General features: G+C 42.6%; 2 protein-coding genes across 2 annotated transcripts in view; one reads left to right on the forward strand and one right to left on the reverse strand.

Moving 5' to 3' along the window:
- LOC126365788 (protein ABHD13) overlaps positions 1 to 19,427 on the reverse strand; it is a 41,424-nt gene extending 21,997 nt beyond the window's left edge. Inside the window, exons 1-3 of the mRNA XM_050008364.1 lie at positions 18,829 to 19,427; positions 18,530 to 18,761; positions 18,250 to 18,443 (exon numbers count right to left, since the gene is read on the reverse strand). Of these exons, the coding sequence (XP_049864321.1) occupies positions 18,250 to 18,443; positions 18,530 to 18,761; positions 18,829 to 19,066 (664 nt within the window). The 5' untranslated portion in view covers positions 19,067 to 19,427. The remainder of the gene's footprint in view (positions 1 to 18,249; positions 18,444 to 18,529; positions 18,762 to 18,828) is intronic.
- Positions 19,428 to 19,578: 151 nt separating this feature from the next.
- Positions 19,579 to 27,892, forward strand: part of LOC126365787 (ER degradation-enhancing alpha-mannosidase-like protein 3) — a 205,687-nt gene continuing 197,373 nt past the window's right edge. The window contains exon 1 of the mRNA XM_050008363.1: positions 19,579 to 20,058. Within this exon, the coding sequence (XP_049864320.1) occupies positions 19,919 to 20,058 (140 nt within the window). The 5' untranslated portion in view covers positions 19,579 to 19,918. The remainder of the gene's footprint in view (positions 20,059 to 27,892) is intronic.

Consider the following 27,892-nt stretch of genomic DNA (forward strand, 5'->3'; position numbering starts at 1 on the left):
TTTATTGTTTGAATCTGGCTGCTAGCTGCTGCTGCCGATACATGTCACAGCCAAACTTTAAGAAGCGGGAAGTGGGAGAAGGTACTACTTATACGCGAGTCAAATGCGCATGCGCAACAGACCGCTGGCAACTGGTCAAACGAACCTAATGCGAACAGTTGTGACGTTATGCTCATAGCAAGCAGTTTATTGTTACGAAGAATTACAGTCTGCGCCCTACGACAGTTTACATATTTTTGCTATTTGCAGACGCTTGTGTGTGCATGGTGTTTTGTTGTTGTAAACTGCACATTCCCTTTGCCACTGAAGTTTTATTTTTTCCCCTATCGTTTATATTTTATTACTGCAATATCATTCTCCAGTAGCAGGATACAATAACATTCTTTGCTAGAGAGTCAATTCTGCAGTCAATATTACAAAAATTTAACTGAAAGCTAACACAATGAAAAATTCCCAGAATTCTGAAAAATTCTCCAGGATGAAAAAGTTCCCGCGTTTTTCCCGGATTTCCCGGGTCGTATACACCCTGGTGTGGGAACCGCAGGGTAAGGAGGGAGGAGAGGGGTTCGGAATTGGAGTAAGGAAGGGGGAGGAAGGGGTGAAGATGAACCTAAAGCATAGCTAGACGTCATTGACACAGGATGAAGATGTGCCTACTTCTTATGAGCTTCAGTGCAGGTTAGACAAACAAGGAACTTATACTACTGTATCTTCTTTTACTTCTTATAAGCTGGGCAATCCAGTGAACGTGGAGAATGATTGCCGTGACAATTAACATACACAGAAGTGGAAACACAGGAACTTCCCTCGTGGAGTGGACATCCACAGTCACAACAGAGAGAGGTCTGTGCACAGTGGGAAGACACGTGTCCAAAACACAAGCACTTAAAACATCTCATAGGTGGGGGGATGTACGGCTTCACATCACTTCAATAAACCATAATCTTGACCTTCTCAGGGAGGGTATCCCCTTCAAAGGCCAGGATAAAGGCACCAGTATCAATGCAATTGTCCTTCGGGCCCTTCTGAACACACAGAACAAAGTGAACACCCCGCTCTACTGGATTGTCCCTAAGTTCCTCATCAGTTTTAAGAATGAGGTCCCTGTGAAAAGTTACACCTTGAACCATATAAAGAGCCACAGACTGGACATCTGAAGCAGTTTTGATCAACAACAAACACAACTGCATCTTGTTCAGAGAGTCCACTTCACCAAACTTGTCTTCAACGTGTTCCACAAAAAAATAAAGGTTTGGTATTGGTAAAAGTATCCCCATCAGTCCTGGTGCAAACCAGATAGTGGGGGAAAGGTTTCGTCCCTAGCCAACGAGCCTGGCCCTCCGATGCTCCAGGATGACAAGCAACCGCTCCTAGGTTTACATGAGGAGGTCACAGCTCAGGTATCTGAAGTGTGATCCCTGTGTTTTCAGGGGGCTCAACCAAAAGGGTACATAGCGACCCCACCACACGGGCTGGCTACCGTGTTGGCTATGCACCCTAGCATCAGACAACAATGTGAAGGAAAATATGGAAGGAACTAGGAGGGCACACACCGGAGACATTAGGTAAGGTGCTCTTCCCCAAATGGCTCACACTACAGAATAGAAATTTAGTAATGGAGGTCAAATCCCAGATGGGGACCAGAGAATGCCAAAAGGATGAAGTAATTACTCAACAAAACCAAATTGTAAAGCCAACATAACCAGGAGGATAGCGGGCCAACATAAACAAGGACACCAAGAGTGGGAGAAGAGAGGGCGGAGTGGAAGGACCAAGGACAGGAAAGGAGGGGAAGGAAGAGGACACACAGCCCAGGAAAGTAGGAAAGCTGCCATAGATCGGGGCCCCATGCTAGCCACACACATACTCACAAAAGGATCGTGAGCCCCCTGGGGGCTTCTTCTTGAAGGACCACTGGCTCCAAAAGCTTGCATAAGGAAAACCTTTTTTCATGTGTGTGTTCTCCTGCCACCACTTGGAGAGTAAATTTTTTTATCTACCCAATTAAATTATATTGTCAGCTGTTCGACACATGTATACTTTACAATGTTTGTGATACAAATTTGGCTTGATCCATTTAAAGTATGTTATCTACAGATTCAATAAACAAATGTAAATAAATAAGTAGCCCTGCCCTCCTAAGGATTTACTTAAGAAACCTTTGTTAATTCTGAATCAGTATCTGATGTAAGTTGATTTATTCTGGAGAAAAAGTAAAACTGCTTCAATGGCCTTCTCCAGGAGTCATCTATCCTCTATTGATTTGGTGAAGTCCTCCTCCTGTCTACACTTGTAAGATTAGCTGTTTCTCAACCTTGCTGTTTATGAAAAAGTTACTTTCACTTTCAAAGCAGCTCTCAGTCATATCACTGTTTTCTTCATCTTTCCATAAGCAGTGTTCCACAACAAGACAGGGCTTATCTGTATTTAATAATCATTTTAAAACTTTCTATTTTCAAATAAAACAACACTATGAGCAAATACTAACACCAGACATCTATCAGATAAAAATACGAGAGATTTAATAAACTCGAAAGACCTGCAGGGCTTGGAAATGATTTTTTAGACATATACAGGGGTTGCAAAATCATACCAATAAACTTTAAGGGGTTGTACAGAATGTCTTGAGGAACAAATTGAGGACAGGAACCTGTGTTTGGAAATGTTATCCAATGACATTACCTAGAGTCAAAGTTATAGGCATTGGCACATCCCACTAGGTCACCACTTTTCCAGCAAACATGACCCTGCACCATGACAGACCAAGGTGGAATGTCTCAAAACAGATCTGTGTTATCTGTTATTCAATGATCATGATTTTCATGATCGCCAGTGGAGAAGATGGAGTTAGCTGCTGTGTACACAGGCCTTCTCTCCTATGAACATGATGATACAGCATGTACCAGAAAGACAACAATAGCACTGAAATTACAGTGGCTGACATCTGTCTATGAAGCAGCAGCAGCAGCAGCATCAGCTGCTGCTGCTGCTGCTGCTGCTATCACTGTCTCCTCTGCTGGGGTTTGCTGCAATCAGTAGCATTCAATGCGTAACAGCAGAGTTCGAGACTTCGGTGCTTTTATTTAATTTAAAGGATATAAAACACAAATGCAAAGAAAAGAGAGGGGAACATAAGAGAATTTACAGTGAGACAACAGAAAATAAATTTCAAGTAGCAACCATGACAATTTATTTTATTGTTGCAAGTCAATGGACTTCAAGCGGCGCCTCCTCCAGGCATTCTCAAATGAACATTGAAAAACCATATCTGTGAGTAGAGGAGGAAGCTTGTAGGGGCCAGTCAAGTAATTTTCGCTAAATGTATGTCAATGTAAGTCCCTGTCGATCGGGCTTCACCCACAGTTCATTGAATACTACTGTACAGTACTGTACTGCACTATTATTTTCACTTGCCTGTCGATCGGGCTTCACACACAGTTCATTGAATACTACTGTACAGTAGTATTCAATGGACTGTGGGTGAAGCCCGATCGATAGGCAAGTGAAAATAATAGTGCATTGAGATTGGCTAGCTTCTAGCCGAAATCTAGATCTGCATAATAAAATTTAAAAAGGACGACTGGTTGCTGCAATCTATTCTCAGTGACTATTATATTGACTTGTAAATTATAACCGCTTTCTGAATGGAAGGTAACCTGATTTCTGTGTCAGTTTGTAGCGTTGTTTATGTAGAGTTTTGTATCTGTCATGGAAATTCTTTGACTATGTATACATATTTCAGGTAAGTAAACTTTTGAATAATGATGTTTAAACTGTGCTTGTAGATTTAAATAACTACTAGAATGATTGGTATATAGTGTACTATAAAAGACCTTATCCATAGTGAGGGAACATAGGGTTGAATGTAAAAGATGAGGGGTAGCCCTGCAGCTATGGAAGTAGCCTTGGCATGTGGAAAAGGTGGGGTTAGTGTGCAAGTGGCAACTCAACTTTTGTGACAGGTAAGGAGTCTGGGCTGAGCAATGCTGTGGTTAACATCTCTTGCTAGCAGTAGTAGATCATTGTGCTCATAATCTTGGAGTTTTGAGGTCAGAAGAGCTTGAGAGCAGTATTTATGGGCCTTGGATGTTGCATTTGGTGATACTATCATCATGGTCCGATTTTTTGTCCTATAAAAATATAATTCTGATACCAAGAAGATCTGTAACAATGTGAGGCCAACAGTACTGTCATGAATGTGTCTTCACCATGTTAACAGCCACTGCAAATTACACCACAAGTACCACCAGCTTTCCGCTAAATTGTTTGTATTTGGCACTTTGTAAATGCAACAGGTATTTGTGAAATTTGGTTGATTTTAATAATAATTGTGGTGTTACTAAAAACTATCTTTCACCCATGATTATCACAAATCGAAAACCTGGACAGGAATCCTATCGAAGTGAATTTAATTCCAAGTGTCCTAATTTATAATGGAAAGACTTATTCAGCTGCTGTAAAAAAAAAAAAAAAAAAAAAAAAAAAAAAAAAAAAAAAAAAAAAAAAAAAATAGTTGCGATAGTTTTCTAATATGTGGAGTTATAGTGCTTACAGTTGAGTTTTATAATTTGAGGAACTCTCCACTTCCAGTGCATTTTGAATCAATCTGCAGTCATTTTCTTAAATAATTTGCCTTACTTGAAAAGCTGCCTGAAAACAGCAAAGTTGATCTGAAGTGAAAAAGTTATTAATTGTTGCATTTATGTACTTTGATCAGAATTACAAAGGTTTATTAGTGTTTATTTCATGAGAAAGTTTTGAACTTGAGTTTAATGTTGTGTTGGAATTTGCACAGCCAACTATATTTTGAGAAGGTTAAAAGACTGCTTATCAAAGTACAATTGTTATTTAAAGAGTTATAGTTTGTTGTGCTTTACTTAATTAATAATTATTGATGAAAAATACTTACATTTTTTTGTTATGGTTTTAGGGCACAAAACTGCTACGGTCATTAGTGCCCAGTCTGTGACTTAAGAAAAGGTAAAAAAACGAAACTGGAAACCAGCAGCAATGGGAACAAAACTCAAAAAAATTGGAGGAATTAAAAACAGAAGGAAAGCTTAAAAAACCACTATAGAAGGGGGTTGGTTGTCCCAAAAAATAGCTTCAAATGACTGACATCATCACACTGGCACTAACAAACTCGAGAACATGATCGGCTGAGCACGTGTCATCTGCTAAAATGGAAGATATATCAGGCGACAGCTGTAGACAGGCACGTAACGGAGTAAAATAGAGGCACTCAAGGAAAAGGTGTCTCACCGTCCACAGCTGAGAGCAGGGGGGACAGAGTGGGGGAGGATCGCCACTTCAACTATGTTGATGGCTAAAAGACAGTGCCCTATCCAGAGTCTAGTTAAAATTACCTACTCCCGACGACGAGTTCGGGAGGAAGAGGTCCAAGCTCAAGGAAGAGCTTTCAAGTCCCGCAATTTATTATTGGGAAGTGTCGACCAATGTGCGTGCCATAAAAGAGCAACACGACAACATAAAACACTCAGCAGATCAGTGAAGGGAATCATGCGAATAGCTGGGTGAAGGAGAGAGATTGCAGCCTTGGCCACTATATGGGCCGCCTCATTTCCACAGATAATCAACGTGTTCCGGGATCCAGAGGAACGCCCCCAAGTGGAGACAGTCCTGAATCCAGTGGACCAGAGGGTGGACATGGTAGAGGGCTTGGAGACCGAGGAGAGAGCTGAGAGAATCTGAACAGATAACATACTGTATCTGCTGATGGCAACGGATGTATTGGACAGCCTGGAGAACAGTGTAAAGCTCCGCAGTATAAACCGAACACTGGTCGGGAAGCCAAAATCGATTTGGGGTGTCGCCAACAATATGGGCACTCCCTACACCAAACAATGTTTTTGAGCCATCAGTGTAAATTAATGTGTCATCCTTCCATTGTGCGTGTAGAGCAGCATATGCCCAACGATAAGCAAGTGAAGGGACACCATCCTTGGGAAACTGACAAAGGTCACGTAGCAGGTAGGTCTGGAGCCAAGGCGGTGCTGTACCCCAAGTTGTCAAGAAAGTTTTAGGAAAGTGGAAAGAAAGAGAATGGAGCAGTTGAAGGAAGCGGACTCCCAGTGGTAGTAGGGAGTATGAGCAGCCTGCATACCCTAAATCCAAGGAGGCATCGAAAAAAATGTCATGGGCCGGATTAGCAGGCATGGAAGACAGATGGCTAGCATAACGACTCAGAAGGACAGCTCGCCGATTGGACAGCAGAGATTCAGCAGTCTCAGCATAAAGGCTTTCCACAGGGCTGGTGTAAAAAGCTTCAGACACTAAATGTAATCCATGGTAGTGGATAGAGTCGAGACGCCGAAGAATAGACGGCCGAGAAGAGGAGTAAACTATGCTTCCATAGTCCAATTTCGAGTGCACTAAGGTGCGATAGAGGCGGAGAAGGACCAATCGGTCCACTCCCCAGGAGGTACTATTCAGAACACGGAGGGTGTTGAGGGATCACAGACAGTGAGCCGAAAGATAGGAAACATGGGAGGACCAGCACTGTTTTCTGTCAAACATAAGACCTAAGAATTTAGTGACATCCGAAAACAGAAGGTTGACATGTCCTAGATGTAAGGAAGGTGGAAGAAACTCCGTACGACGTCAAAAATTGTCACAAACAGTCTTACTGGGAGAAAAGCGGAAGCCTGTTTCGATGCTCCAAGAGTGGAGGTGATCGAGACATCCTTGAAGACATCGTTCAAGAAGGCTGGTCCGTTGAGAGCTGTAGTAGATAGCAAAATCGTCCATAAAGAGGGAGCCCGAGACATCAGAAAGGAGACAATCCATAATTGGATTTATGGCAATGGCAAACAGTACAACACTTAACACGGAGCCCTGGGGTGCCCCGTTTTCTTGGGAGATAGTACGGGAGAGAGTAGTGTTCACCCACAGTCTAAATGTGCGCTCTGCCATAAATTTGCGAAGAAAAAGGGGCAGCCGAACTCTAAAGCCCCAAGAGAACAGTGTGCGGAGGATGCCTGTCCTCCAACACGTATCGTATGCTCTCTCCAGATCAAAAAATATCACTACTGTTTGGCGTTTCCAGAGAAAATTGTTCATGATGTAAGTGGAGAGAGCAACAAGATGGTAAACTGCAGAACGATGCTTTCAGAAACCACATTGGGCAGTTGTTAAAAGACTGCAGGACTTCAGTCGCCAGGCTAAACGGCAATTCACCATATGCTACAAAACCTTACACACAATACTCGTGAGAGAAATAGGGCAATAGCTAGAGGGGAGATGTTTGTTCTTTCCAGATCTCAGAACAGGAACGACGATAGCTTCCTGCCATCATCTAGGAAAAGTACTGTCGGTCCAAATTCGATTATAAAGGCGAAGGAGGTAACACAGATTATGGTATGGTAAATGCAGCAACATTTGGATGTGGATACCATCCGGTCCTGGGGCAGAAGAGCGAGAAGAAGAGAGTGCATGTTCCACTGCACGTTTCTTCGGGAGAAACGCTGGCGGGTAATTTGAAGAGCTCAAAATCTCAGCAAAGTGTTGACCCAATGAGTTAGAAATTGCGACGGGGTCCACTAATGTATCATGCGTGACAGTGAGCCCAGAGACCGGGGGGAAACTAGGTGCGCCAGATAACCGTCGAATCTGACTCCAAACTTCCAAGGAGGGAGTGAAGGTGTTAAATGAGCTAGTAAAGAAGTCCCAGCTTGCCTTCTTGCTATCGCGGATGACGCGATGGCATTGAGCACGGAACTGCTTATAGCGGATACAGTTGGCCAAAGTAGGATGGTGTCTGAAAACGCGAAAAGCATGTCACCACTCACGTATTGCGTCACGGCATGCCTCGTTCCACCAAAGAACTGGAGGCCACTGGGGCAATTCGGAGGTGCGAGGTATTGAACGTTCTGCAGCTGTAGGAATAACATCTGTAATACGAGTGACCTCATCGTCGACACTAGGAAAGTGATGGTCATCGAATGTCGCTAGAGACGGAAAAAGTGTCCAATCGGCTTGGGCAAACTTCCAGTGTCTCGGGCGGATACATGGCAGTTGTGGCTGCAATCAAAGGACACATGGAAAGTGGTCACTCGAGTGTGTATCAGCAAGAGCAAAACATTCGAAGCGCTGAGCTATCAGAACAGTACTGACCGAAAGGTCCAAATGAGAGAAATTTATCATGGAGGCAGACAAAAATGTAGGTCCCCAGTGTTGAGGCAAACAAGATCCACTTGGTGGAAGATGTCTATCAATAGTGAGTCACACGGACAAGGATGTGGAGATCCCCAAAGCGGGTGGTGGGCATTGAAGTCCCCAACCAGCAAATAGGGGGGTGGAAGCTGACCAAGAAGATGAAGGAGATCAGTTCGTGCCATTGGTGTGGACAATGGAATGTATACAGTACAAAGAGAGAAGGTGTATCCAGAAAGGGAAAGACGGACAGCGACAGCTTGGAAGGAAGTGTTTAAATGGAATGGGTGATAATGGAGAGTATCATGGAGAAGAATCATGAGTCCTCCATGTGCTGGAGTGCCTTCAACAGAAGGGAGATCAAATTGGACTAACTGAAAATGGGGGAAAACAAAGTGATTGTGGGGACGCAGCTTTGTTTCCTTAAGACATAAGATGACCGGCAAGTAGGATCGTAAGAGGATCAACAATTCATCCTGATTGCCTCAAATGCCGTGGATATTCCAATGGATAATGGACATAGGGTGGACAGAAAATGGAAGAATGTGACCAAGGTTGAACCTCAACTCAACGACTGCTCAGAGCTTGCAACCAACAGCGGGGAACAACATTCAGCCGAAGGCAGCTACCGCCAGGTGGTGCTGTAGATGAGACACGCAGTAGTGGAGAAGGAGAGGAACTGGGTTTCTTATTAGCCTTCTTGGAAACAGGATGTTTAGATGAAGGAGGAACTGATGGTTGTGAAGTTGGGGTACGTAAAAAATCTTCACGAGTAGGCTCTTATTTGGAAGTCCTGGTGTCTGAGTTTGGGGGTCGAGATTTAGCAGAACCCGATGAAGGGTGAGCCATAGAGTGAGCAGGCGAGAGTGGGGAGACTGAACAGGCTATTTAAGTGCTGGCTGATCTGACAACCGTGGCACTAAAAGTGAGATCACAAGTCTGCGTGGCTGCCTCCTTTGTTGGCCGAGGAGAGGCAAGGACAGTGCTGTATTTACCTGTCTGAGGCACAGTGGGCTTTCGACTGGCAACTAATTTTCGAGCAGCAAAGGTTGACACCTTTTCCTTCACTCTGATTTCCTGAATGAGCTTTTCATCTTTAAAAATGGTGAAATCTCTACAGGAAGCAGCATGGTCACCCATACAGTTGATGCAACAAGGGGATGGAGGTGGACAAGCACCATCATGGGCATCCTTGCCACACGTAACACATTTGGCTGGATTGGAACAGGACTGGCTGGTATGACTGAACCGCTGACACCAATAGCAAAGCATAGGGTTTGGGATGTAAGGGCGAACAGAAATTATCTCATAGCCCGCTTTTATGCTCGATGGGAGTTGAACTCTGTTAAATGTCAAGAAGACAGTACGGGTTGGAACGATGTTCGTGTCAACCCTTTTCATGACTTGATGAACAGCTGTTACACCCTGGTCAGACAGGTAGTGTTGAATTGTCTCGTCGGACAGTCCGTCGAGGGAGCATGTATAAACGACCCCACATGAGTAATTTAAAGTGTGGTGCGCTTCCACTTGGACAGGGAAGGTGTGTAGCAGTGAAGTACGCAGCAATTTTTGTGCCTGGAGGGCACTGACTGTTTCTAACAAGGTGCCATTTCATAATCTGGAACAAGACTTTACAGGACCTGCAATTGCATCGACACCCTTCTGAATAATGAAAGGGTTGACCGTGGAGAAGGCTTGACCTTCGTCAGACCGAGAAACAACAAGGAACTGTGGCAACGATGGAAGAACTGTCCGTGGCTGAGACTCATTGAACTTATGCTTGTGAGCAGACATAGTACATGATGAGGAAACCATTGTGGAAGTATCCCCCATGATTACCGGCATCTCCGATGGCGTGCTCCTTCCTTGTGGGGGCCCTCTCAGAGGGCACTCCTGCCTTAGGTGATTTTTCACACCTCAGGTCACACCTCCCGAGAAAAGGATGGAGGGACCAATCGGCACTTTTGGAAGGTATCAGCTCAGGTAATCACCCCTCCCTGGGCCTGGCCGTTACCAGGGGGTACGTATGTGTCCTACCTGTCTACCCGGGGCGGGGAATTATGCGTTACCTCGTCACCGGCTGCACATGGGAATGTGTGGGTCAGCCTTCAGACACGCACAGGGAGGAAAAAAGAGAAAGGGAGGAACAAAGAAAGGGAAAGGAAAGAAGAGAGGTCTCAAACGCCGCAGCGGAGAAAAGGGTAAAGAGAAGAGGTAAGGAAAAGAGAAGGACAAAGACTTGCCAGCAGAGAAAGTGAAGAAGAGAGACTGTTTTAGAGTTTCGAGCATCCACCTCCAGACGTAGGCACTAAAATACTCCCAGAGGGGGAGGGGGAGAGGAAGAGTTGGAAAGAGGCGGAGGTGGGGGGGGGGGGGGGGGGAGATAGGGAAGGATGCGGAAAAGGAAGGTATACAGCCCAGAAAGGAAGGAGGGCCACATTAGCTTGGGGTCCCGTGCTAACTACGCACGTATACACAAAAGAGTTGTGGACCCCCTGGGGTAGAATACTTACCATTTATCAGGAATACTTGTGTAGTTTTGTTAATGAGCATTGTTTTTCAAACCATGAAAGTTTAAGGTCTACCATGTACTAGGTTAGTTAATTAATGAAGCAAAGCAAAGCAAAGACTCTTTCAGGGCCAGTATAGTTAGAATTGCATTCTATTTAATTGCTTCAAACTTGGCTTAAGAAAGAAGTATTTACTGTGTTAGCTATTCTAATGCAAGTTGGTCAATGCACAGGCATTTAGACCCTGTACTAATCAGTGATGTTATACAGTATGATAATTAAGAAACTTCCTAGCAGACTAAAACAGTGTACTGGACCGAGACTCGAATCGGGAGGTTCCCAAGAGAGCTTCTGTGAAGTTTGAAAATTAGGAGATGAGGTACTGGTAGAAGTAGAGCTGTGAGGAGGGGACGTGAGTCATGCTTGGGTAGCTCATATGGCAGAGCACTTGCCCGTGACAGGCAGAGGTCCCGAGTTTGAGTTTCGGTCCGGCACACAGTTCTAATCTGCCAGGAAGTTTCATATCAGTGCACACTCCGCTGCAGAGTGAAAATCTTATTCTGGAGTATGATAATTAACAGACCCCCTAATTTAAACCAGTATCATTTTATGCTCTTCCCTGTTTACTATTGCTATTACTTTCATGTGTGTTGGTGATTGGTTCTATAAACTGCTGCACCTAGTTCATTTAAGGTACGTGTTGTTGAGAGGCATATGTTACTGTTTGTTATTTCATTTGCCATTTGTTTGTCTAACTTCCAAGTTAGTGGTACATTTATCTGCAAGGTTGGGTTATTGTGTTGTAGTGTGAACACATATAAGGAAAGAATTTAGTGTGTGTGTCAAGGAAGGTTAGGTTAGCCTTAGCACTGCCTTCTGCTTTATTAAATTGCTTGCCACAAGAATGCTTAATTAGGCTGGTGACCGATATTAATATATAATGTTACAATTTTGTATTTTGGTGGAAGAATGTGTGTTCCTGGGCCACCTGTTTACTGCTGGTTGTACTCTGCTGGAGTGTTTCGAAAATTGATTGTTCTGTTCTCATTAGGTTATCTCACAGTCAAAACTTTTGAGAAAGTCCTTGCAGAGGTTTAAAGTTAGCATCGATTGCCATTTAAGGTGGTTGGTGTAACCGTAACAAGGCGACCTCCACCATTCCGACATCCTTCAAAACCATTTCTTTCACGCAGATGCTGATGGACAGCCACAAACACGGAATAGCGTGGGTGACACCTATTTGGATTTATTTGCCCATAAACAAATCTGCATACACATTTCCTCCCACACCACCATAAACAAAATGCATATTGTGCTTTTCAGATCACATGAAGTTCTCCATGATGTGGAAAAACAGTGAGAGACAAACTACGAACGACCCCTACGTTTCTAGTGTGTATATTTGGCTTTCCCCTCTGCCACCACTCCTGTTAGCGGTCTCTACAGTGCTGTTGTGACAGGCATGGATTCATTCAGCACCCCCTACTGTCCAGAAAGCTGTCAGATCAAATGCGAGATGTTTCATTTGTAGTCTGTTAGCATAGGTGGTTACATTTTCTGCCAAAGGGGTGGCCTCGTAGCAGATGCCTGCACCCATAACTTCAACACTCTGTAGCATTGTTGGATGAAATTCCCAGATGTGGCTTCCTATCCTCAATTTGTTCCTCAAGACACCCTCAACAACCCCTCAAAGTTTGTCAGTATTGTTTTGTAAAACCCAGTATATCACAACTCTATTGAATTTGCTTTCATTTTCAAGTGACAAACATGTAGTAAATATTAGATAAATCCACATCAGTCAAATCAAATGGCTCCACACAATGCATCTCACAATGAGGGACAACATGGTGAACATGATTAAATTCCTACTGTTAATCAGTTTAATTGCAGAGTATGTGAAGAGTTACATTTATGGAGAAGGCATAAACTGATTAAAGCTGCCACATCTTGGACTAGCGATCATTAAATATAGCATTGTCAGTGGGACAACAATGGCATTCTACCCACAGAAGTCCCTGGGCTGAGAAGTCTAGGCCTGCTGTTCAGGAGATTGTGTTAACATACTGTTCTTGCTCTCAGTAGCTGTGTGTCAGCAATGTTTGGTAAGTAGGGTTTTATTTTTCTCTTGCAGTATGTATGATATGTGCATTTACTTTTGAATAACTGTGTGTTTCTTGCATATTGTAATTGGTGTTGGTGCAATTTTATGCATTTTTTGCTTCTATTGTCAATATAAGTGTTAGGTATCTTGGAGTGAGTTATGTTTTTTTTTTTGGTACCATGGACAGGTCGACTGATGGTGTCAATAATGTCTTTTATTAGTTTTCATTATGTAAATTGACCTTGTATTTGGTATTTTGTACTGTGATTCTTTTGGAATTTTTGTATTGGTACTGGTCTTACAAGTTGAGCTATGGAGATCAACTCATGGTGTTGATACTGCATTTTGTTAGTTTTTATGAACTTTTGCTATACATGTAGTGTGATTTCTTCTAAATTTTTCTGAGAATTTAGAATCTGTCCATTGACTATGTACATATCTTTTGCATTACTCTGGATACTGTTGTTATTTATTCTGTGGACTGTGTAATATAGTGGTTCGTGTAACTCGCAAAAGCTAATACAATGAGCTCTTAAATACAAATTAACTGCATCTGATTGAGAAACTGACGGGAAGAGAATTGTGGGATTATATCACTGGCACCATAATGGATGTAAGAAAAGTTTGCACAGCAAGAGCCAAAATTATACTCTCTGTTCATCCTTAGCTATATGTTCATTTGCAAGCTATGTCTACTGCTATGGAAGTGAGGGACAAGCTATAGCAAGTCTACGGAGAGTCTGGCTTCTTCCGACGAATAGGTTTACAAAAGAAACTGCTGACATCAGACTAGAAAATTGTTCATCAGTTGAAGATAACTTCCACATCACAAAACATAAATGGCTTGAGTTTTGAAGTTAAAGAAGAGTGGATTGGGTGTATTTTACTTGCAGGATTACCAGACAAATATAAAACTATGAGTATGAGTTTTGAAAATGCAAAGTTGCCAATCACAGGAGACTCCATAAAAAATAAATTACTGCAAGAAATAAATGAAGATGCCTGTAATAAACCACCCACAGTGGCACTACTCTTTGAGTAATCGAGAAAAAGAGTTCCAAATAGTTCCAAGGTGCTACAACTGCAACAAGTACAGGCATCTGGAAAAAAATTGTTGCAACAAGAGCAAAAATGATGCAAAACTTTGGCCAAGACACTGAACTACCATACATTCTTATCAACTGCAGGTACATGTAAAGATGCAAGGACAGACTGGTATGCAGACTCAGGCACACCTGAGCACATATCTAAACATACATGTGATGAAATAATTGTTGAACAGTGATTGGCTCACAAGTTGTAATAGCAAGTAACGATAAGTGATCTGTAAAACAAATAGGCTCTTCATTTGTAGATTTTCTCATGGACAACAAGAAATGCAAAATTAAAGTAGCTCAGCTAAGCACAAATCTACTAGCTATTAGTAAAATAGTAGAAAAAGTTCATTCAGTTTTTTTAACAAACATGGCTGTTGTATTTACAACACATCCAAAAATGTCGTTCTTAGTGCACCATTAGCAAATGGTAAGTACCAACTAGGCCAACCAAATGATCTAATTTTTGAAGCAAAATCAGAATTACAGTCAAATAGTGCAAACTGGGTCAACTGCATACTGAAGTTATGCATGCACTTCCCAAAGGTCTGGCAAGTGGAATTTCATATGAGGAAGCAGTTAATACACCTTATGCTATTTGCTTAGAGGGCAAACAAGCAACTTTTCCTTTTTTGTGGTTTTGCTCAAGAGTCATGCAAATTCTCAAGCTAGTTCACTCATATTTGTGTGGGCCAATGCAAACTGTGTCAATTGGCAGAGTCAACTACTTCCTCACTTTATATGATGACAATTACAGGAAAGTGTTTGTATATACTCTCAGAAATAAAAGTCAAGCACCACAGCTCATTTGAGAGCTTAAAAATCTAGTTGGAAGGCAAACGGAAAAAGGCTCTGCACTCTACGCACAGATAATGGCATAGAATACATGAATGCTAAACTGATAAGCTTTTTCAGACTAGTAGGACTGACAACAGACTACAATGCTATATACACTGGAAAAAAGTGGAGTATCTGAGCATTATAAACATACAATAGTATAAAAAGCAAGATGTCTGCTCTTTGAAGCAAATTTGCCAAATAAATTCTGGGCAGAAGCAGTCTTCACTGCAGACTATTTAATCAACAGATCTCCAACTAAGGCACTAAAAAGCAAAAAGCAAAACTCTGGAAGAAACCTGGACAAACAAGAGGCGGGCTCTTCGACATCTCAGAATGTTTGGAAGCAAGACCTATGTTCACATTCCAAAAGTATACCAAAGACAATGGGTAAAAAAAAGTATTGGATACATCTTGTTAGGATACTGTGAAGAATCAAAAGCATACAGGCTTTTTGACCCTAACTACCAGAGAATCATAAAAACAAGTGATATTATTTATGACGAAGGTATTTCTAAACAGTATAAAGAAGAAACTGAGTCCAAGGAACCAAATTGATTGCTTCTCCTACTGACAGAAAAGAAGCAAAATGAAATAATGACTGAAGGTGAAGAATTTGAACCCGAACCTGAGACATAACATCAAGCAGTAATTCGAAGAACGCCAGCTGCAACGAGGAACAAAGCCCAGATAACACAAATAACAATAATGAACAACTGCAGCAACTTGAGACAATACGAAAGTCGTCCAGAATTCCGAATCCAAAGAAGCTACATGACTTTGTAACTTATGAGTCTAAACAGTAATCCAATACCGTCCTTTGTCACTGGAAGAAGCAATGATGTCAGACTACACTGAAAACTTAGTGAAAGCAATACATGAAGAGTTGCAGTCACACAAAGAGAACCACACACAGAAGTCTGCTGTTTCTCCTTCAGATAAGAAACCAATGAATGGAAAATAGGTGTCTAAAACAAAGAAAGATTTGAAAGGCCACATTGTATGTTATAAGTGCGGCTAGTAATAAAAGATTAAGATATTTATTCCCTATGGCTACTAAACATGATCTTGATATTGATCATCTAGTTGTTGTCAAGGCTTTCTTACAAGGTGACTTACATGAATAGATTTATGTGAAAATAGCAGAATAGACCCTGTTACATAGGCAGTGAAAGATACTGGTATTAAAAGATTAAAAAGGCAGTATATGGATTATAGCAAGGTGGCCACTTCTGGAACTTTAAATTAGATGCTACACTGTTGAATCTAAACTTCAAGAGATCAGCACCTAATCCTTGGGTCTATTACAAAAATCAGGTTTCAGATATTTTATACTACAATTCGTAATGATGTGGAAAGTGTCAGGTCAATAAAAGCTGTCAATACAAGATATTACATGACACTATAATTTCTCTGTGTGTGTGTGTGGGGGGGGAATTGTCCACTAACTATATGCAAAAATTCATCTAATGAGTAGAAGGCGTTGCCATTCAGAAATGTGGATGATATGCTAATTTTCTGTAGCAATCCACAACAGAAAAAAGTATTCAATAACAATTTAAGAGAAAACTTTGAGCAGAAAGATCTTGAAGCTAAAAACTGCTTGGTATCCATATTACTAGCAACTGCAGGTTATCTATGGACAGACGAGACATTATGTGTAGCAACAGATTTAATATGAAAGAGTGTAGACCAATATCTATACAATTGGACAGTAACCTAATGCTCACTCGTGACATGAGTCCAAAAACAGAACAGGAACAAGACACTATACACATACCCTAGTGTGATGTAATAGTAAGTTTAAAACATATGTTAAGTTAGGAACACGGCCACCTAGGTTATTCGATAGGAATTGTCAGTCATGTTTGTAACAATCTGGGCATGCCACGCAGACAAGCAGTGAAAAGAATCTTTAGATAGCTAAAAGGAACCAAGGATATGAAGCTATTGTTTTCTAAAGCAGAGGACGGGACATAATAGTTTACTGTGATGCAGACTGGCCTGGAGATTCAGAAGACAACCACTGGATATCCATTTAAATCTCAAGGTGCAGTAATGTCCTGGCAGAGTAAGCAGCAGCCAACTGTAGCCTATCCACAACTGATGCAGAATATATGGCCCTCACATCAACATGACAGGGTATTCTGTGGCTTTGAAGGTTTGAAAATGAAATATCGTAAAATCCCTAGAAGGAGCATATCGAACTATTATGTGACAACAAAGCAGCAATTGAATTATCCAAGACTGGTGTCTACAAGAGTTGAATAAAACAGACAGACACAAGACATAACTTTTTTAAAAAAAAAAGATTCAGCCCAGTTCACTGTAGAGCACTTACCTTCAGACCAAATGCTGACAGACACAATGACAAAACCTGTGAAAAAGCCCCATCATCATCATCTGCTGCTAGATGTTAGGACATGATAGTAGCAAGGTGTTAGAATTTGGAGTGTATGCCTTCACTCTATATATAACTTTCGCCTTACTATGAACACTGTTGTTATTTTATCTGTGGACTGTATAATACAAACCAGCTTGTGTAACTCTGCTTAATGTGTACGATAAATCTTACAGGTTCAGTAAGAAACTGACAGCAAATTACTCTGCTAACAATTTCTTTATTGGTATCACTCAAGCTGAGCTATATAGCTCATTAATTTTTTTAGCACCTGTGCAATTACACGCATGTATTTTGTGTTTCTTACTTGCCATCACTGAATATCATTATGAAAGAACCATTCCAGTTACATTTTATATAATTGTTATAATATCAGTTATGTTAAATACATTTATTTGATTTTTCATGTGTGTTTTTTTTGTTAGAGATGTATCACATATCCTTTCCTTTCACAACAAAATAAGCCCAGTATTGTTTATGTTTATCTGTTGTTGTACAGGAATTTGATGACCAAATATGTGGCAAATTGGTAATCAAAATGTTATTTATTCAGGCCTATCCTGGTGATTGTGATGACCTTTATATTAATTTACTAGTGTAATAATAAATTAAAAAGGTGGCAAAAATTTACACAAAGGCCCATCATGTAATGTGTCAGCATGCTGCCATATTTTTCACTTGACAAAGTGTATTATTTTTGTAAACTAACTTTAGCATGTCACGTAATGGCAAGTCATCATACCATAATTGCAATACTTGTGACAAGCAAGAAATTAACTCACCAATTACTGCTGGTGATTTCTCCTGCATCACAAAGTTACCCTTTGGGTAAACCATAATGAGTAAGACCGTGTAATGAGCTACTTAAAACTGATATTATACCCACATCAACGAAATCCATTTATGGTTGGAAAAATAACAAATCTCCTTACAATTATTCCAAGCTGTGTGAGTATACCACAACTTTCAGTGTAGGATGAATGTCACCCTGCTTTACAACAGTCCTTTGCAACACTAAACCACACTCAAAATATCAACTAGGAATATGAAATTCATATAACATTCAGATACAGTAAACATACCCTACAACCATAGTACAACTCAGTTATAATTAACCCTTCTAGTAATATTTACCCAACGATCGTCCAAATACAATGATCTCTTTGTGGTTAATGTCACAACGTGATGACAGGAAGTTAAGGGCTGCTCTTGCATCTGTATATAAGCCTTCTTCACTAGGGGACCCATGGGAAAGCCCATACCCTCTGTATTCCAACATCAATATGTTGCACTGTAAGTTCTGATACAAACCTACAATGTTTTGCAACCTGAAAAACAGGACACGATCACTTTGAGAAAAAACTTTGACAAAAATTATAATAAATATTACAGTTGTACATATGAGTCACATTACCTATGACCCATGTTTCCAGCGTTTCCGTGAAGAAAAAGTATAGTTGGAGCCTTTAATGCTACTTCACCTGGCTGGCGCACGAAATACATATGCAGAAGTGTACCGTCCCCACTCCGTATAAATAAATTTTCATACGGTAAACCAAACATAGAAGGAACTGGTACAAAAACACGAGAATGCGCTGGTAGTTCCGGATGAAATAATAAATTATCTTCCGTGTGATACAATATACCTGAAACAATATAACGTCTGCAAAGCTGCTGTAATAAATTCTCGATTCTGACTACAACGAGACTAACCTGTTGTCGCAAAACATAGCAGCATGAACGCAAGTAAACCTCCGTAAGCCCAATACAGCAACAGACATGCTAGTATTGCTGCACCTGCCAATGCCCAACAGCGCATTGCCACTGACAGCAAAATTCGAAATATTCTTGCACCGTGGCTACTTATATTTACACCCATGTTTGAAGGTTCGGGAGGTTTTGTTATTTTTTCCCCAATTTCCTCCATATGGAGAGGTCCTGATTTGGACATTTTCTCCAATTCATCACCACAACACACATATCACCAAACAACATCCATCGATACACGCTCTCTGTGCAATATTCTTTTGTTCTGTAAATATCAGCTGACAGATACCGCTGCCCAATGTTTGTCAGTGCTGGCAACGTTGCATATTTTGTTTTGCTGCGTACTAAATAGAAAGTTCCCTTGCATCTTGGACACTTTCATTTGTAAACTCTTTCATTTACTGACCTGTTTACAAGACACTTCAAATCAGTAACTTAAAAGGACGTTCTCAAGAAGAAAACGTACAATATATACATTGCTTTTGACACAAGCTTCACAAATGGAATTTTAATTGGTTACTCTTGTATATCATATATTTATATGTCACTCCAGATATTTTCTTAGTAATTTTGGCTCGTGGTTACTTAGGATATACCTCTCGACAGAGGCGTACAATTTTTACTACAAAGTATATGTTTACTCGACAGACATAGGCTAAACAGCTACACCTGCTGATCAGAGATGAGACGTATTGTATGTATGTGCTGAGGTAGTGATTGTGATGTTGGCAAAATTCAGCGTTTAATATTCGTAATGTCGTGTGTAGAAATATTAACAGGAAACGAACGCATACTTGTGGATTAGATGGTGCTGTTTAATTTTAGGAGACATTATGTTTCATATTTATAACCGGACCAAAATCAAATTAAACTTCAGATGATCAAGGCATATTATATGTCATGATCATACGAACAACACTAAAGTGAATAATACAACTCAGGTTCCCATTAGCTATGGCATTTGTACAAATTTTCTTTTGTGCATCTTGACAGTGGATTACATTTAGCGAAAGTAAATTTATAAGCACATAGTGAGATGCTGAATGTATACTCACTGGAAGGGGCTCAGGAAACTAAGATGTTTTTGTTAATATTTTGCCTTGGACTTTCATCAGTTTTTGCTCACACCGGTGATGCTACGGAACACATGACAAACGAAGAAAAGCAAGAGCTTAAGTAAGTAACTCGTGTTTTTTGGATTTAATACAATTAAACTGATTTGTTTAAGCGAATCAATTGTTTGCGGTAAGCAGTTCTAACACGTACCGACGCGGCCATCAAACATCATTTAGATGAAGTTTAATCCGAAGTCCATATCGGCCCCTACAGCGCATTTTCGATGCTATCACAACGAGAAAGTCTTACAAACAAGTCAAGTATCAGTCCTGAATAACTCAGTAGTCACAGGATTGTAGTAATATCAGTGACCTGAGATTTGAAACGGGGGGGCGGGGAAACAAAAAAATACATTCTGGTCTTTTATCTCTGTGATTGTCAACAGAGCTACAAATTTGGAATATAGCACCAGGATTATTGCTGCGCACATAAAAAAAAAAAAAAAAAATAACTCCACCGCATTGACAAACGCAATGAAACAGTCACAGCTATTTTGATCTTATCCTCATAATTAGAGATTGTAGTGTTGCATTTATGCTTGCAAAATTTACATAACAGAATTTAAATCAAGAAAATAAAAAAGCTCTGTATACTTGTCTGGCACTAAAAGCAGAAAAATCGAAAATTGCAATTTTAACTCACTGCAATAGATACATATTGTAGATATGTATTGTATTGGTACGCATTGCAGTGCTGATTTCTCTTAACATCCCATGCATGCTGATGCCCTGAATTATATGTTGTGTATTTTATATGAGCTGAGTGGTGATCTGGTTTGCTAAGAACCCTTTAGTAGCCTGATTTTTTAAAAAATTGCATTATCCTGTGTACTGATATGTTGTCTTCTAAATCATAGTAATACCTGAAGTTACTTTATATTAAAAGTAACAAACACTGGAGAGAAGACTGTCACATCTTTAGTGATTTATTATTACCAAGAAGTTATGACAGAAAGTGGAAAATGGCTAACCAGGAATGACTATAGGACAACAGCAAATTAATAGAAGTATGCCTAATTACAAGAAAGATAGTTACTGCCTATAGGAAAATTAAAGAGGCCTTTGGAGAAAAGAGAAGCAGATATGTATATCAAGGGATCTAATGGAAAACCAGTACCAAGCAAAAGGAAAGCTTAAAGGCAGAAGGAATACGTAAGCTGATCAGCCAGAACATTGTGACTACCGACCAATCATCGATATCATCCCATCCAGGTGATAGCAGTGTCACGTGATGTGGAATGACTGCTAGTCAGACATATGCATGGTGCATTTGGTACCACTGAGCGCACTGTGTAGAACGGGGAAGGCGTGCAATCTATCTGAGTTTGACTGGGGGTGGATTCTTATGGCCCAGAGGTTTTGACTTTAGCATTTTAGGAGGTGCACAACTTGTCATGTGTTTGAGGAGTACTGTGGTTAGTGTCTTCACTGCTTGGTGAAAACACATCCAGATGTCATGGGCTTGGTTAGCCACTCATCATTACAGATGTTGTCTGTCATAGGCTGGACGGACTGGTAAAACAGGAGAGGCAGCAAAGTATGTCTGATCACTGCACTGCACTGCACTGAACTGAACTCTCCTTATAATGGGCCTCCACAACCGACGACCCATGCATTTGCCAATGTTAACACCACAACATTGGTGTTAAATGTACTCGCAGAACTTCCAAATATGGAAAACCGTCAGCTGCATAATTTAATGACAATGAAAATTTGTGCCAGACCAGGACTCAATCCATAATTTATCGCTTATGGCGACCTGTCACGTTAGCATTTGGCTATCTGAGCACGACACGCATCCAGACCCAAATTTCCATGTAGGCCTATCATCAGTCATGTGCCTACAACCTGAACTTGTATGTTCATTATGTATACGTGGGAGATAGTTTACTTGCCCGAAGTTGTTGGATAAATACAATATTGCAGTGCATGTGTTATTGCTCGTAATTAGAAATGACACAGGCATTGGAATATTGTAACTATGACTTAAATGGGCACATGACCTTTGGCACTAAACGTTGGCTCAGTGGCAGTGTGTTGCATGGTCTGGTGAATCCTGATAACTTCTTCATGCCAGTGGGAGGGTGCTAATCCACTGCCTTCCAAGGGAACATCTCCTTGACACCTGTACTGCACAACAGAGACAAGCTGGTGGTTCTCCGTTATGCTCTCAGGGTTATTCACATGGCCACCCATGGGTCCAGTGGAGCTCATGCGAGGCACCATGACTGCCAAGGAGTGTCATACACTAATTGCAGACCACAAACACTCCTACACAATGATCTTGTTCCCAATGGCAGTAGTATTTTTCAATGAGATAATGTGCCTTGTCACAAGGACAGGAGTGTGATGGAGTGGTTTGAGGAACACAGTGGCGAGTTCCAATCAGTGCGCTGTCCCCTCCAGTCAACCACATCTAGGATGTGATTGAATGTGGCTGCAGAGTTCGTCGTCTCCCTCCTCTGAATTTACGGGACTTAGGTGATTTGTGTGTGCAGGTGTGATGCCAGCTCCCTCCAGCGAGCTACCAAGGCCTCATTGCTTCCATGCCACAATGCATCACTGATGTTATCCATGGCAATGGTGGACCTGTCACCTATTAGACAGGTGGTCATAATGTTCTGACTAATCAATGTATGGGGGGGCTGTACAATAAAAGTGAACGCGAGGGCAATGTTTTAGAAAGGAAAGAGGAAGTAGATGAAGATGTGATGGGCGATATGATACTATGAGACGAATTTGACAGAACTTGAAAGACCTAAGCAAAAAAAAAAGAATCCTGGAATTCCCTCAGAATGGCTGATATCCTTGGGAGAGTCAGCCATGAGAAAATTATTCCACTGGTTGTGCAAAGTATGAGACAGGGGAAATACCCTCAGACTACAAGAATAATATAATAATTCCATTTCCAAAGGAAGCAGGTACTGACTCCCCAGGGGGCCCACAGCTCTTTTGTTATTTGTGTGGCACACACAGGTCCCTGAGCTATTGCAGCCTTTCTTTCTTTCTGGCTCTCTTCCCTCTCCCTCACCCTCTCCCCCTCAACCTCCCCCTCCCTGCCATAACCCTTTTGCCTCCTTGCTAGGTCACCAGCTCAGTAGCCCATCGTTGTGATGGGGTTGTTACGCACCCATCTGTGTGAGCCCCTGACACCACAGGAATCGCTTCTGGCACCTGTGCAATGAACGCTTTGTGAAAGCAGAGGCATGGTTGCCTGTCTTTTCAGGGCATCAGAGCTCCTGGCAACAACCGTGATGCCAGGCCATTGCTGTGGCTGGGTGGTACCCATGAGAAAGACCAGTTTTCGGAGTAGCTGGTACCAGTGTGGGTGTTTGGCACTGGAAACAAAACTCTCTGGCTGCTTTTCTGCAGCTGTCTCTTGCTAGGAATAGTTCTATCTCAGTTCCTGTTTGTGCATTCCCTGCCTTACTTCTCTTTGGTACCCTCTGGGAGGAGGGCCACGCCCAGCTGCTTGGAGCAAAGCTCTTTCCGCAGTTCCTGGTCTGTACCAGGTCTGACAGGGAGACTTTTGCTGCCACCAGGCCCCATTTTTGTGGAACACATTAAGAAAAAGTTCAGTGAAGCTTAGTCCTTAAGCCAGATGAGATATGGCTCCCTCCTTATAAAGACAACTTCTGCCAATCAGTTGGCCTTCCTCAACGCCTGCGACCACTTAGAAGAGATCCTAGTGAATGACACTCCTCCAAAATCTCTCAGTAGGACACAGGGTGTTTTTATGGGGACCTTCTCCTCCAGTTTGATGAAGAACTTAGTGTTAATCTGGAAAGATGTTGTGTTCATTTTATCTGATGTGTCCAGATGTGCCCTAAGGGCACAGGCACTTTCATGCTGACCTTTGAGGGTTGTACCCTGCCCAATAGAGTAAAGTTCATGATATAAAGATGTGACATCAAACTATACATTCCACCTCCCATGCATTGCTTCTGTTGCCCCAAGTTTGGCTATGTGTCCATACAACGCCATGCCAGTCACATCTGTGGTGACAGTGGCCGCCTTCTTCATTTTGGGAGCCGTTGCACCTCACCGCCTAACTATGTAAATAGCTCTGGCCTACATTCTTCCTGCATAGTTCTGGCTTACAGTCTTCCTGCTCACCAGATTATCCAGGGTATACAAAGGAAAAAAGAATTGAGTAAATAAAGATCCTTGACCATCTTGGCTACTTTGAGTCCCGGAAGAAGTTTGACTGCCTTCACACTGTGAATCTCTAGTCTACCTTTTCCTCAATTATGCCTTCCCCTCCTCCTCCCTCCTCCTTACCCCCATCCTGCCTCACTCCCCCCAGCAGCAGGCCCTGTTCCTTCCCCTCAAAGAACCACTCCTCCTCGTCCTCTGCCAGAGAAGAAATCCTCTGTCTTGAAATTGCCTTCCTCAAAGCTGCTCACTCTGTTCGATCCAGACATTGTTGCCACCTATTCCCTTAGCGATAACACCTTCTTCCTCCCTCCAAGGGAGAAGAAGAAACAATGGAAATCCAAGTACGGGGCTTCCCTGGCATCCTTGGGGGGGGGGGGGGGGGGGGGGGGGGGGGCACTTTGCCCACCTCCTCCTCACTCTGAATCTGATCCAGTTTTTATGGATGTTATCCCATCATTGTTAGTGGCGACCACTGACCCGGTGACTCTTCTCGGCTTCTTTATATGTAACCTGTGAAATACAACTTGTTTCCTCTTATACTGCATTCTCCCTTGCTCCTCAAGAAATGCGCTTCCGTGATGCCCACTCTCCAACATTTTGTCATTACTGGACATTCTGTCAGAACTGTGCCAGCCTCTGAGATAGAATCTGGAGGGGTCTGCACTTTGGTTTGCACCGATATCATTAATGGGTGGATCCCTCTTTGTACCAATTGGGAAGGGAATAGTGGTATGAGTGCAAATGACCCCAGTAATCAGCATTTGCAATGTCTACCTCCCTCCATGGAGACCACTTCTTTATGTTGAATTGCCTATTTCAGCCGTGTTTATTCCGACAAAGAATAATACATGAGATGTAAATTAGTAACACATGTGTTTAATACTGCTCCAGTACCCCCACCACAGTGGGAGCTTACAATGGGTGCACACCTCACTTATTATAGAAAAGACAAAACAAAGAAAACATAAATTAAAATACAAAGACATAGAAATGGAATAAAAATGGGATTGCTCCTGCAATAGAGCCCCAGGAGTGGAGGAAGAAAGACGAGCACTCTACCCGAAGCTGACTCAGGGCATCGGGTGCTGTACTGTTATTCTCTCTCAAATCTTGAATGATCCACAATACAAAGAAAATACTCAGGGGGAGGTGATGTTGAGTCCCTGCACCTTGAATACTAGATTCAAGAGGTAACTCATGGACTGTGGGGACCATGCCCCCCTCCAATTTGTTGTGGCTGATGTGAAGTAGATATCTACGACACTGGGAGACAGATTAAGGACTGCACGCCTGATGGACGACATGTTGGACTTTGTCGCCTTCCTCTTGTGGCACCAGTCAAGCCGAAGGTGACTGCCAACTATTTGGGCTTCAACTATGCAGGTTTGGCCATCTTTGACCACAACGATATCAGGCTTGCAGAGACCTGGTGTATAAAGATGGCCTCCACTGAGCCATCGAAGCCCCTTTGCACGAGTCAACGCATGAGATACTTCACGAAAGCACTTACCCGCAAGCCTGGATGACATGATTGGTAGTCTCAATGGCCACACGGCATCAGGTGTTGGTTACCGATCCGTGACTGCACTGCGCCTTGGAGGGCAAGGTGTTTATGTGGGCGCAGATGGCATTGATCTGGTTGAACCCAGACAGGAGTCGACTGGTGTCAGTGACCCACTGGTGCTGCCCCCAGATGGTAGCAGACTTCAAGAGGGCTGCTCCATTGAAGTCTATGTATAGGCAAGCCGCCCACATCTCCACAATCTGCTCCAACATCTTCAGGAGTAGGCCTTCCCACGTCAAGTGCCATGCGAGCGTCACGACCTTGCAATGCCACTTGCCCAGGCACACATTGTCCACAGCTGGCTCCGTCTCCTGCTGTGCCAGGAGTCAGGCTTGCCTAAGGGTGGCAGATGGAATGCCAAGTCCCCTGTGGGCCAAAGGAGTGTGGAAGTAGCCCAAGGGGGGTGTCCGCTGGGAGGCAGAACCATCTCCTGATGGTTGCTCACACCACTGTGTCCGTGCTGTTCGGGACATCAATCTGAGTGCAACTGAGGGCCAGCCCATGGCACAGGCCCAGCAGCACCATGTGCACGAGGGTGTAGAGGCACTGTTGCGGCTTCGGTGAAGCCCTGGTGATGATGTACAGCTGCTCCTGCAGATGGCAGTGAGGATTGAACAGGTACTGACTGGAAGAGGACCACTGCAGCCTCAGGTAGTGGAAGGTCTCACTCATGTGTAGTGTCGGCCTGATGGCATTGCAGGCCGTGAATGTGACGGTGTTGTCCACCTTCACATTTGTCTCATGGCTCGAGGCCACTAAGACAAGGGTGAAACACTTCCACACAATGATGAGCACCCACAAATGGGCAAGGGCTGCAGTGGCTGCGTTAATAAGGGACTGCAGAGCCCTCTTCATTGATGTGAACAACAGGACATCATCAGCAAAGGCTGCAGTGTTTACTCTGCGACCTAAAGTGTGGGCTCCTATGTGGGAAGGCAAATGATTAATAGCTTCATGTCTGTGGCCATGTTGAAGAGGAGAGGGGTGAGAGGTTCCTCTTGACAGATACCCCTTGACGGCTGCACAGCCGCACTCAATCTACTGCTGCCCATTGATACAGCAACTCCTACCCCTGCATCTCCTCCTCAGGACTTCAATGCAACTCCTGTGGGGTAATGCCACTCTAATGTGTATGGATCTTCTAATTAACCAACTTATTACAAACTTTGATTTGTGTTTCCTCAATGATGGTTCTCCTACACATTTCAATGCCGCTCATGGCACATTTTCTGCCATCAATCTCACAATTTCCTTCCTTCTCTCATGGTGTTCTTTGTCACTGTGACCATTTTCTTGTGATTCTATTGTTGCCCTGCTGCTGCCAGGGCATTCCCCAGAGCCAATTGGCCTTTATATAAGACTGCTGTGCACTTCAACACCATTCTCATGGATTGCATTGATACGGCTGTGCAAGATGTCTGACATTATTCTTCATGCCGCTGGCACTGCTGTCCCCCTAGCCACAGATCCCCCTCATTGTCACTGGTACCGTAATGGACCAAGAATGTAGCAGTCGCTATCTAGGATTGCTGATGGGTGCTGCAGTGATTTAAATGACAGCCGGCCGCGGTGGTCTCGCGGTTCTAGGCGCGCAGTCCGGAACCGTGCGAGTGCTACGGTCGCAGGTTCGAATCCTGCCTCGGGCATGGATGTGTGTGGTGTCCTTAGGTTAGTTAGGTTTAAGTAGTTCTAAGTTCTAGGGGACTGATAACCACAGCAGTTGAGTCCCATAGTGCTCAGAGCCATTTGAACCATTTAAATGACACCCTTCTAAACTAACCTTATAGCTTTCAAGCATCTCCTTGCTATGGATTGCTACATTATTAACCAGAGTAAAAGAAATGCTGCGAGAATTATGTTTCCTCTCAGGGGATGTATGCCTCTTCATCCCAGGTGTGCTCCAAGCTCCATAGCCTTCTGGGCCACCACCAACAATCCACTGTCAAAGGTCTTTTTCTAAAAGGTGCTCTGTGTACTGACCCACTGGTCCTTGCAGAACACCTCACAACACACTTTGCTACAGCATCGGCATCCCCTTCCTATCCTGCTTTGTGTCTCTGGCAGAAATTAGTTATCATCATCATCCCCCCCCCCCCCCCCTCCCCTGTTTCAAGCTGAAGCCTATAATGAACCCTTCCCTGAATGGGAATTCTTGCAAGCTCTTATCTCTTCA

Source organism: Schistocerca gregaria, chromosome 4, assembly GCF_023897955.1.
Source record: "Schistocerca gregaria isolate iqSchGreg1 chromosome 4, iqSchGreg1.2, whole genome shotgun sequence".
Lineage (NCBI taxonomy): Eukaryota > Metazoa > Arthropoda > Insecta > Orthoptera > Acrididae > Schistocerca > Schistocerca gregaria.